The 12555-nt window shown below is 41.4% G+C and overlaps 1 protein-coding gene across 11 annotated transcripts in view; it reads left to right on the plus strand.

The window, feature by feature from the left end:
* The window catches only part of MBD5 (methyl-CpG binding domain protein 5), a 147648-nt gene that overhangs the window by 103718 nt on the left and 31375 nt on the right, over positions 1–12555 (plus strand). For all 11 annotated transcript variants that reach the window (XM_055811875.1, XM_055811879.1, XM_055811881.1 and 8 more), the window contains 3 exons: positions 1023–1125; positions 1781–1961; positions 5065–7203. In XM_055811875.1, coding sequence (XP_055667850.1) covers positions 1023–1125; positions 1781–1961; positions 5065–7203 — 2423 coding nt within the window. The remainder of the gene's footprint in view (positions 1–1022; positions 1126–1780; positions 1962–5064; positions 7204–12555) is intronic.

Below are 12555 nucleotides of genomic sequence, written 5' to 3' on the forward strand. Positions count from 1 at the left end.
GGCTTAGTTCTGGTGCGGAATTAGGTGTTTATACATCGGGTTTTAACTACGAAAGTTCGTCATAGTTTGGAATTCTGACTCTTGACTGTTTTCATGATCCAAACTATTCCACTTAAGTTGGTTGGGTTTTTTTTAAATAAGGGCTGTTTAAAGCTACCATTAAGAACCAGTGTTTTAGCCAGTCCTCATAAATTATTGTATTCTTTCCCTGATAAACAGTTTAGATGGCTAAGCAATAAAGAGCAATCTGGAAGTTAGAAGCTTGTGACATGAGAACTTTTTTCATCTTATGAATTAGTGATTTTGCCGTAACAGAATTTCCAGTGTCCTATTTTTGGATATGAAGATAATGATTTTCTGGTGGGAGTTAGAGAAATCCAAGTGCAGTTTATCACAAACTCACTGGACCGGCTTCTTGGTGTAAAACTTCTCACTTTGAGTGAGAATGAATGAAACCAAACTGTTTATGAAACTAAGAGACCCAGCCCCAAACAGTTTTCTTACTGTGCCCCCTTTTCTTGTTGTCTCGTACTTCTCCAAAGACACTTCTGTGGTTTTTTTTCTTTTTAAATTAGGTCCCAGTCCTGAAAAGTACAGATGACTGTCATGCCTGCATGGAACTGCAGTGATGTGATGGAGGGGGGGGAGGTCCATGGGGACTGCATTCTGCCTGTGTGTTATACTTTAGAGGAGGGAGAAAAATAATCTTAGTATAGCTAGGCAGTAGTTAAGGCTTTCAAGCAGGACTATGATGTGAATATCAGTAGTCTCAGTTTCTTTTCTTTCTGCACTTGATGTGTTTATCTTTCTATAATAAAATCATACTTAAAATTTGTGGGGGTTTTGGCTGTTTTTTAGAAGTATCATCTGCGTTCTGGACTAAAAGCAAGAAGTACTATGAAACAAAAATGTGAAATCTTAGCTGTGTTAATTTAAACACACTCTATGCGAGCTGTTAGGCTGGGAGATAGAAGTCACAACCTATCAGATAACTTGTATTCATCATTTCTGTTCCTTTACAGTCCCAGTGGGTCTTTATTATCCTGCTTGGAGCAGGTGAAGACTTACTTGCTGACTGATGGAACATGCAAGTGTGGCCTAGAATGTCCTCTTGTTCTTCCCAAGGTAAAAAAAAAAAGCATTATTTTTGATCTCTGTGCTATGATCTTTGTGAGCTAACTATGTCAGCTGATGTGCTATGCCATGACTTAATCTCTGTTCAGATCATATATATAAAATGAGCTAAGTGGTATACACCCAAAGATATACCATAAAATACAAAATGAATCTCCCCTCTGCCTTCTCCCCTCATGGAAAAGATCTGACTTGGGGTTTATGGTGTTTGAACATTTTCCTATTTGGAAACCTACTGTCGACAGAGTCATGTTAACATGTGAGAATCAGAGTGAGACGCTGACTTAGGTGATAGCTTCAGTGTCAGCTTCACAATTTCATGGTCTATACACAAATGGTAAACTTTTCTTCTTAAACACACGTGGGTCCTTTCTCCTTTTTCTCCCTACGCTGTATACTGAGGAGTGTTAAAGTTCTGTTGCTAGATGACAACTTCCATGACTCTGTTTACTTATTATAAATACATTCACTTTTTATTCATAATTTTGAAACAACTGCAAAGGTATCTCTTGGGCAAGTAGGAGCAGTCAGCTAGCTCTAAGGAACAGAGGCAAATCTAATTCTATGTAAAATTTCTGATTTAGGTATATTGCATGAGTTTGCTGCCTATAATCATTATTTTAAATGTTGGAATTTTTACTCTCAGGTCTTTAACTTTGATCCTGGAGCTGCTGTGAAGCAAAGAACTGCTGAAGATGTTAAAGCGGACGAAGATGTCACCAAACTATGCATACATAAAAGGAAAATTATTGCTGTGGCTACACTTCATAAAAGCATGGAAGCACCGCATCCTTCACTAGTTCTAACTAGTCCTGGTGGTGGAACAAGTGAGTAAAATCCTGCAGAATCATTCAATTACCTAATTTTAGATATATGTAATTAATATGCAGAAGCACCCCCAAAAGTTTAATGTATCTATGAGTGCAACAGTAAACAGATTCAAGGAAAAAATAGAGGTAGTAATTAGAGAGATGTAGGTAGATAGAAGATGAGTCTAAAAAGCAGGTCATCCCAGACTAAGAGCATGATTTTCTTGGAAAAGATATCAGATTTTTCTAGACAAAGAAAATACATTAGCTCTCATCTTTTGGAACTGTAGTAATATGTCTGATATTCGGTCACATGGGAAATTAGAGAAGCAGAATAAAGTGATTATAAAGGGATTAGAATGTGGCTAAGGACTTGGCTAAATGGGAAATTGTATTGCAAGGCAGAATATACAGAAAGAGAAGATCTCCACTGTAATTTCTCAAGGATTATTTTTGGGGACCAACCCGGATTAGCGTTTTCATTATCCATATCAACAAAAAATGAGGTAATTTGTTGATGGATGAAGTTGACAGGTATTATCAAATCAAGAGAGGATCAAAACATGTTGAAAAACCAGGGAATCATTGAGACCTGGAGTGAAAGAAAAGGTATAGCAACAAATCCTGTTAATTGTAAGGTTATTCACCTGGGGACTAGTGAAAAAAGCTATTAGCTGTAAATTATTGAGCTGATCAAAGATGCCTGTGAGCAGTACCAGATGGCAGTATGGTGCAGATCAATGTGACTCTGAGAGAAGGAAGTACGAACGCCGTTGTATGCTTACTGCCTTCCTCCGCCGCTGTTCTCGCTGGCGGCACTCAAGCTGAAATAGAGCAGAGGCTTTTCTCTTAGTGAACTGCAAAACCTGTTTTATGAAAGTCATCTAAAAGCGTTTAGCTTGTTCAACCTAGCAAAATGGTGGCTTGAAGGAGATACGATTGCCGTCAATAAAGGCATCAGGAGAATCAGCACCAGAAAATAAAGCTACTTCAGCTAAAGGACAAAGTTAGCACTGAAAGAAACAGCTACAAAACCAGAGTGGCATAGAAACTGAAACTGTCAGTTAGGTGCTTTGTAAGGATTACAAGGAAAGGTTCCAAAGCAGTCTTACAAGTCCAAATGGTTGGGACAAAGGAGTGAAGGTTACTTTTAAGACAGCGCTCGGTTAAGTTTATAGTGATGTTATAGTGATATACTCTGATGCATGCAACTTCTGAGAAATGGCCCTTGATAATCTGAGAGACATTTTGCACCCCTATATTGCTGTAATAATAGCTGGCTAATTGCTGGCTGCTCTGTAGCTTGACTTCATAGTGGAAAGTTTTTAAGAGTATAAAAATAAATAATAAATTTCAGATACATAGCCAATGCTACGATACCAGTGCTGTTCATAGTACTGATGTGCTCTTGCATTTTCAAATTGCTATTTACGATTTTAAAGCTTTTAAAAATTGGGGTTTTCAATGTCGTGGTTTGGGTTTTTTAAACAGTGCAGTTTCCCAAATGACTATGCGTTTTCCTTATTATTTTTTTTTTATTCTTTATGGGTAGTACTCAAACTACATTTCTGTTTTCAAAAAATTAGCAAAATGAAGGAGGTAAAACCAGCTGAATATCAAAGACACAAGTCATGTTTATGTGGCCTTGCCTTCTCTGTTGATCAGAATTTTGTGCATTAAGCAAAGAAGAAAATATCCCTAAATTGCCTTTGTAAACAAAATGTCTTTTCATTTATGCACAGTTACATTTTACTATTTCTTTGGTCCAATATTCAAGGTGAGGGTTCTCGTACACACTTGTTTTGCAGTTCATTCTGGAGATTTGTCCCCTAAATAAGACACTGGTTGTATTTTGGGAAAGGTAATATGTTTGTTTCTGTCATGATGTAGCCAGTTGAGCAAATAGGATGAAGGCAGGATTGTCAGTGCCATCTGTCTCCTATGGCCAGGCTGGAGGAAAGAAGGGAATTGGGTTCTTGTGAGTTGAGGAATTTAAAGGCACCTCTGAATTCATTTGAACATGAAATCTCTAGCTCATTATCCAAGTTTAAGTTTGCATATTCAGAGGCTGCATGCCAAGCACTCCAAGCTGAATTACAATTTCCCAGAGCAGTAGAACTGGCAGAAAGTCCACCAGACTTGAGCTGCTTGTGATGGTGTTCTTAAAGTAAAACATTGAAAAAAATCTTTTTAAATAAAACTGGTATTAGTGGACAGAAAAGGAAAGTGGTCTTGTGCTTCTAGGAATGTCTAGTGTCAAAGCCAGGATTTACTGGGGGGGTTCTGTTGCGGGGAGGCTCGCATGTCTGCATATCCAAATATCCCCAAGGCTTTTATCCTGAAAACAAACGGTAGAGCCCCTTCTTAAATTAAGCATCTTCACCCCAAGCAAAGCTCGTTGCAGAAGCTGCAGGGAAAGTAATACAGGACATGATATAATGTGTCTTTGCGTGTTCAGCAAGGCAGTTCCCAGGACCAGATGAACTCAGAGGACTGGAACTCGGTGCCAGCGAGTGATGTGGAGTAGCTGCGTCCTGCCTTGCACAGCCTCGGTCTCTGCAGTGGCCTGCTTGGCTGAACAGACATCTGGGCCGGAGCTGTATGGCATGGCTCCCCCGGCATCCTCACCGGGGACCGCAGCTGGGGCAGGACCCTGCTCGCGGTGGGGTGTGGGGAAGCTGGGCTGAGCCCTTGCTGGGCTTTGTTCCTCCTGGACTCGATAGGTGGCGCCAGAGGCTCCTTTTCCCTGCACAGGGATCCCCTGCTTGCTCCTCCCGCCAGCTCTTCCAGCGGTACCCAAAGCGGTGATGCTGGAGGTTCAGGAGTAGGACACGAGTTGATGGTTAGAAAGAAAAGACGGAGGGGAAGGACAAAGATTTAAAGTTGTCCGTATTTATGCACTCTTTATCTGGGATATGGAGATCTGTACTGCTGTGCTATGTAATAGGGTAGCATGCACTGTTCCAGCAACTACTTGATGGTTTAGGTATTTTTTCTGTTGAGGCAAAAGTTTAGCCAAGAGGCTTTCTAGCTTTTATAAATATTTTCACACGCAGTAGTTTTGCGCTGAAATGTGTGACAACAGATTTCAAACCAGTAACTGTTGTGTTTTTAATATCAGGTGCAACTCCAGTAGTTCCTACTCGAGCAGCAACTCCAAGATCAATGAGGAATAAATCACATGAAGGAATTACAAATTCTGTGATGCCAGAATGTAAGACTCCTTTCAAGTTGATGATAGGGGCATCTAATGCCATGGGTAGGCTTTACGTGCAAGAAATGGCTGGAAGCCAGCAACAAGAACTTCATTCTGTCTATCCTAGGCAGAGATTGGGTAGTAATGAACTTGGACAGAAGTCTCCGTATCGTGGCAGTCATGGTGGGATGCCCAGTCCAGCTTCATCAGGATCACAGATATATGGAGATGGCTCAATCTCTCCTAGGACTGACCCACTTGGAAGCCCTGATGTTTTCACAAGGAACAATCCCAATTTTCACGGAGCACCCAACTCTAGTCCTATTCACATGAACAGGACACCTCTGTCTCCACCATCAGTAATGCTACATGGTTCTCCCATACAGTCATCCTGTGCAATGGCTGGAAGGACTAATATACCTCTTTCCCCAACCTTGACCACAAAAAGCCCAGTAATGAAAAAACCCATGTGTAATTTTTCAACTGGTATGGAAATACCACGAGCAATGTTTCACCATAAACCGCCCCAAGGTCCACCCCCACCTCCTCCACCGCCTTCTTGTGCTCTTCAGAAAAAGCCATTAACATCAGAAAAGGATCCACTTGGCATACTTGACCCTATTCCTAGCAAACCAGTGAATCAGAATCCTGTTATCATTAACCCAACTACTTTCCATTCAAATGTCCACTCTCAGGTACCTGTGATGAATGTAAGCATGCCTCCTGCTGTCGTCCCTTTGCCAAGTAATCTTCCTTTGCCAACGGTAAAACCTGGTCACATGAACCATGGAAGTCATGTTCAAAGAGTTCAGCATTCTGCTTCAACTTCCCTTTCTCCTTCACCAGTGACGTCCCCAGTTCATATGATGGGATCCGGGATTGGAAGGATCGAGGCTTCTCCCCAAAGATCACGTTCTTCTTCCACATCATCAGATCATGGAAACTTCCTGCTGCCTCCAGTAGCTCCACAGTCATCGTGTAGTGGTATTAAAGTTCCTCCCAGGTCTCCAAGGTCAACAATAGGGTCACCGAGACCATCAATGCCATCTAGCCCTTCCACCAAACATGATGGACTTAATCAATACAAGGACATCCCTAACCCATTAATTGCTGGAATGAGTAATGTATTAAATCCTCCAAACAATGCAGTTTTTTCTACTGCATCGGCTGGAAGCGGTTCCTTGAAGAGTCAGCCTGGTTTGCTGGGAATGCCTTTAAATCAGATCTTGAACCAGCACAATGCTGCCTCTTTTCCAGCAAGCAGTTTACTCTCAGCAGCAGCCAAAGCACAGCTAGCAAATCAAAATAAACTTGCTGGTAACAACAGTAACAGCAGTAGCAGTTCTGGACCTGTTGCCAGTGGTGGCAACAACGAAGGACATAGCACTTTAAATACCATGTTCCCTCCTGCTGCCAATGTGCTTCTACCAACGACTGAAGGGCAAAGCGGCCGAGCAGCACTGAGAGATAAATTGATGTCTCAGCAAAAAGATCCTCTGAGAAAACGAAAGCAGCCGACCACTACGGTGTTGAGTTTGCTGAGACAGTCTCAGTTGGACAGTTCCGGAGTTTCCAAAGCTGGATCTGATTTGATAAGAAAGCAAAGTCAAAGCTCCTTTCCCATCAGTTCTATGTCCCAGCTACTTCAGTCCATGAGTTGTCAAAGCTCTCACATGAGCAGCAATAGTACCACCAGTTGTGGGAGCTCAAATACTGCTTTACCTTGCTCTGGTAACCAGATGCATTTTGCAGACACCAGTATGAACTCTGGCAGTCTCCAGAACTCGCTGGCACAGAGTTTACCCTTGCGAGGGGAAGGTGTGCACTGCCAGAACACAAACACTAACTTTGTCCATGGTACTAGCCCGGGCACAACCAACCATCTTGCAGGTTTAATAAATCAGATGCAGGCTAGCGGGAACTGTGGGATGCTCAGTCAGTCAGGAATGGCTTTAGGAAATTCCTTACATCCAAACCCACCTCAGTCAAGAATCCAGGCATCCTCCACGCCAGTGATACCAAACAGCATTGTTAGCAGCTGTAATCAAACAAGTCCTGAAGCAGGTATGTTTCCTTTTAAAAGGATACCCCTGTGTTTGACTGCTTGGAAATACATGATGACTGTTTTTAAATGGGTTCCTTTTACACATCTGCTTTTTAAACTTGAGTTTACCAATATGAAGAGTATGCCTATTTCATGCTGATATCCACATACTCAACAACAACGCAAGTAAGAAAAATACAATTGTAAGCTAAAATAGATCTCCCTTTATCTGAGCAAAATCATCCTGGCCTCCTTACTGTGACAACTCTTGCTTCTTTTAACTGCCACGCATTCTACATGAAGTCCGTCCATGCACTTTTGTATATGCCCAAGCATACACTTTTATCACTTGCCCAAATAAATTTGGGGTTTTTTTGCAGCAAACCCTGCTACTTCCACCCTAGAATGCTGTGGCTAACCTAGCAGTGTATGTCCGGGCTATGCATGTGTTCTTTACTGCTTGCATTAAAGTGTTGGTGTTACCAGATACTAGGAGTACAGAAGTTTACAAAATAACCCGTTTCAGGGACAGCGTGGGAGAATGCCGAGTCTGTGTTTGCCTTTATCATGATAATTTTACTAAGCTGGTAATTAAATGGGTGAATTAACTGTATATTCAGTTGGAAGAGTATAGAGATTTCCTGGTTTATTCGTCAGTGAAGACTTGGAGAGGAAACAGGTACGCTGCTGTTACTGTCTCCTTGCTGTTTAAACATTAAAAGGGAGATAGCTCAAAAAATTGTATTTCATTTAACTACTACTGGTTGAACAAAGTATACGGTTTTGGAAGATGGTACCGTGATATTTCTTAAGCAGAAAGAAAACCTTCCATTTGATGTTTAAGTCTTTCAGCTTGGTTAACTTTCAAAATGTGTGTTTGATACAATCATAGCTAAACTTCATCAGGTCAAATGAAAGTGACTGTAAGCATGCAAGCAGCCTCCCTCATTAACCCAAGAAAGAACCTGATATGTATTCCTGAGCTTCCTCCAAGGGAGCTGTTTATTCCTTAAAATATGGAATGGAATCATATAAAAACTGAATTACATAAAAATAATTTTCTAATATTATGCTGGTCACAGCTTCTGATGACTTTTAAGGGTTTCTCTTTCCATTCCTGGGGAAAAAAGGCTTGCTTTTTTTTTTTCCTTAGCTATATTGGTGGTTTGTGTTGCAAGCCAGCCGCTATTAATCCTTGCATGGCTGTTTTGCCTTGTCATGCTGACAAAGAGGGGAGTGTTTCCTGATGTACTCTGTCTCTTCTGAGACTTTGTACTCTCTTCTGAACAGAACAAAGGTCTGGGTTTGCCTTAGGAGCTTGTTTCCGTGTCCCTCTAAGCATACTAGAAAATGCCTTTAGCAAGGATTTTTTGGATTTCCACCTCTGTGGAGCTCGGTGGGGAGCACTGGTAGGTATGGGTTCTTCTGAATTGTCGCTGTCCACCCAGCTGAAGAAAGCTGTGATGTTATTGCAGCAGTGGACCACGTTAACTCGCCCTCCAGAGAGCAGAAAAAACTGAATGTGATGTGAGATAAGAGCCTGCGCAGCAGCAGTTACCATCAAGAAGCTGAGCTGTAGCAATTCACCCCATGTGGAGTAAGGTTGAAAAGGCTCGAGATTAACAGTTGTTTTACATTACATAAAAGTTATCAATGAAGTGTTGCTTAAAGACTATTAAAGTAGTCTTCAAAGACCAAGAATCCAAGCTCATCCCGGTGCGGGATCTTCTCACCTCTGCTCCATCAGTTTGCCCCAGCCTTATGCCGTAGCTTCAGCAGGGTGGTGACTGGGAGCACTGGTGAAAGCTGCCTTCGGGCCAACGGCACAGCTTGGCAGCATTCCCCTGTTAGTTAATCAGAGCCTTTGCTTGTATTGCCAGTCCTTGTCCTCAGGCAAGCTGAATTTCTTCCTGAGAAGACAAATCTGACAGAACAAATCTGTGCATGTGTCAAAGCCCCATGAAGAAAAGTTTTGACATAAACAGCCAATTCCGTTCTCCTCAGTGTAGGAGAAGCAGTACGTGTAGAACCCCACTCAGGACTTCTCTTCCACTGTGGTATTTCCACAGAATGGTACTTTTAATACCCTGGAGATAGCTGATAGAATTCTAGCACTATAATTATAGGGCCTTAAAGTGACACTTTTTTCCTTATGTAAATGGTAAATGATAGTTCTGCGCAAGCAAAGACTAGAAAGATTTTAATATGTTCTGTTCCTCACTACCGAAGGGCTTCGTGCCTGTAGTTCTGATGCTTGCAAAATACACACAACCTGCAGTTAATTATTTTATTAAATATCCGTGATGGCTAGAAGCCTAGAAACCTGTTTTCTTCTTTGAGATGAAATTTCAGATTCTGATATCTTTGTGTTATTCCCAGGGGCAAGGCCCTAAAACGGCGCATAAACCTTCATCCCGCCTCCTGCCTGAGTCATCGCCGCCGTGCAGGCCTCAGGCGTAAGATTTAAATCTAATCCGTAGCCTGTGAAAATCCAGACTGGGGCTTTTTGTGTTGGCAGGAGGGTGGAAGCATTCTTTCCATGAAACAAGTGTGAAATGTTGAATATATTGCATGAATAATAACTTTTAAAAAGAAAAGTTAGTTACCAGTCGTCATTCGGTGTCAGGTAAGAGGAATTATTGGGAATTGTTGTGTGCCAAGGCACAGAGAGTTGCTCGTTCTGGGGGCTGGAGCCGAGCAGTGTCAGCCATGCCCTGAGAACCACGCTTGCCAGAGCAGTTTAGCTGAGTAAGATGTCTTCAGGAAACTCTTGTGTTCGTATTGGAGTTTGTGGCTTTTCTTTTTTTTTCCTTTTTTTTTTTTTGTGCTTTGTTTTGAAGTATTTTAATTGCTAAATCTGTTTTCTGCTTCTGTGCCAGCATTCAAAGTAGCTACTAATCAGAAAATAGTTCCTGAGAGAAAAAAATGTGGAGAATCACCACAATTAGATAGCTGGTTATTACCTAAGCTTTTAATTATATTTTAACCGTATGGACCAAGTTTTATTATTCTAGCTTTTGTTTTCTTCTTCCGCAGATAGTATCTTTAGTTTCCAGGTAACTTTCAGTATGAGTGTGATGGAATTAAAAATTAATAAATGCAGAAATAAAAATCTCTGCTTATGCAGTAGAAAGCTGTTGCAGTTTTTCAGGTTTGAGCCCTTGAAACCAGTTATGCTCAAATTAATTTTTATTAACAATTTCAGTCTCTCAGTTATATAGTATTTGGGTTACAAACAGTGTTTAATAACAGGTGCCTTATAGGAGAGCTAGCAACAGAGCTGTATAGATTATGTAGGGCTGTCCCTTTGAAAAGAGTCCATTTTCTGCCAGGAGACTGGGTTCTAAACTCTTTTTTTTCCAATGAGTGGTGTTAATATTTCTGGTCACCTTTGACACTGTATTCCTCATTAATCAAGCCCTCGGACTTCTGAAACAAGCTGAAGGTAGAATCCAGTTTGCAGTTTTAAGATTTATTCAGTAAGCCACTTTGCCTCTCTTTGGATTTGTCTTTTCTTTTTGAAAATTTGTTCTTTTTGACTGCATCACTGTGTGATGTATTTTATTGCAGAGTTTGGTTCGTTTATTTTTTTTCTTGCTCTTACCATGTGCCTTTAGTCCAGAAGTTCTCCTTGTAGAAAATCTCTCTGTGTGTTGAACATGGAACACACAAATCCTGCTAAGAATGCAACATGCATAAATGATGGGCTAGATGAAAATGAGTGAATAATGTTTGGGAGTAAAAGCTATATATGGCTGATAAGGGAAATCAAGGGAACTAATATAATAACCATAGCAAACAGAAATAAAGATGATAAGTTGTCTCAAATATCTGAACGTCAGAAATATGAGAAACTCTAGGTCTAGAAGTTCAGTAGTGACAAATAAAGAGCAGATTTAGCAAACAAAAGCAATATCCCTCCCATAGACTCAAAAGAGTAATTTTTACTGCTGAAATTTACAGAATAGAAAATACTAAAATATAATTAAGTAAGGAGGAGCGCGCAGGACCAATAACAGTCAGTGAGGAGCTTCTATCCCACTCAAACAGAATTTATTTTAATACAGCCAAGTACAGTGTGATATAATTGGGAATGGAACATTGCCTTGGAAAACAGTGACTGAAGGACGGGGTTTAGGAGGCTTTGATTTAATAGACTTAATGCAAACTGTCAGAGCAGTGATGTAAAAAAAAAAAAACAACAACTGAGTGGATCCTTGCTTGGAAACATAAAAATTGGAATATGCAGTGGAACTGGGGATGCTCCTGTCTCTGGATATAGTTCAGAAAACCAGAATTAGGATGTGGCATTCCGGCAAGTGGTCACTCCTCGTGAAAGGTACAGAACTTTCAAAGGAGGACAGCAAAATTGATAAGGGGGGTTATTGATCAGACCTTGGGGTGTAAGTCCGAGGCAACATCTCCTCTGTTTTACAGAAGATCCTGAAGTCAGGCTCACCTCCCACACTGCGAGCTTGTCAGGAGACCACATGCCAGGGAGTCGGGCTGGATGCGAGGTATTCCAGCACTTGGGAATGCCCTGGAATCTGGTCTTTCAAAGAAGTAGCCAAGGAATAGTATCTGTTCCTACAAGTACTTATTCTTGGGCACTATCCGAAAAGGTGGAGGGCTGAATAATTTTTGGCTGGTGGGCAGACATTTGCTAACATCTTCCAGCAGCGGAAAGCTGGTGCATTCAGCATCGAAGGAACGAGTGGTTTTGTTCTGACGAGAATACTAGGTGATCTACTCTAGCAGAGGGTGTGTTGAGTATACGAACAGAATGTCACAACCCAAGTGTCCATAGGCCCCTTCTGAATGATGATAGTGGTTGCCTCTGACCTTAGCATCCGCTCAGCTCAGTTCCCCTCTTGCTGCCCTCCCGTACCGCCCTTCAGGTGGCACAGAGAACAGCCCTGCTTTCACGCTCACAGCCCAGAGTACTTCTGCATCGGTATAAAACATTATCATATAACCTCATTATCGGGATTTAATCCTGGTGTAACCTAAAGAAGTCAGGAAAGATTTTTTTTTTTTCCTGCCAAACTGACCGTTGGCTAGAGCTTGGCAGAGTGGAGTGGTCAGAGGTTGTCCTGCAGAATCAGAAACTTGTTGATAATCAGATCGCAGCTCAGAGAAAAATCATTTCTGAGTCAGACCTGCCTGGGTTTTTTCTCTTCTACAGCAGCATGGGTGGATGGGAGACAGGTCCCAGTTCTCTGCTGTTCATAATGTTTTGGTTCCTCTTGCTTTTTGCCTGTGTAGCTTTTTGCCTGTGTAGCACAAAGCTCTGTCCCCTGAGGAGTGAACTGCTTTAGCCTAACAAAAGGATTTGTCCTTAATCTAGATGGAAAATACTGATGAAAAGTATT

Source organism: Falco peregrinus, chromosome 8 (genome assembly GCF_023634155.1).
Source record: "Falco peregrinus isolate bFalPer1 chromosome 8, bFalPer1.pri, whole genome shotgun sequence".
Taxonomy (NCBI): domain Eukaryota; kingdom Metazoa; phylum Chordata; class Aves; order Falconiformes; family Falconidae; genus Falco; species Falco peregrinus.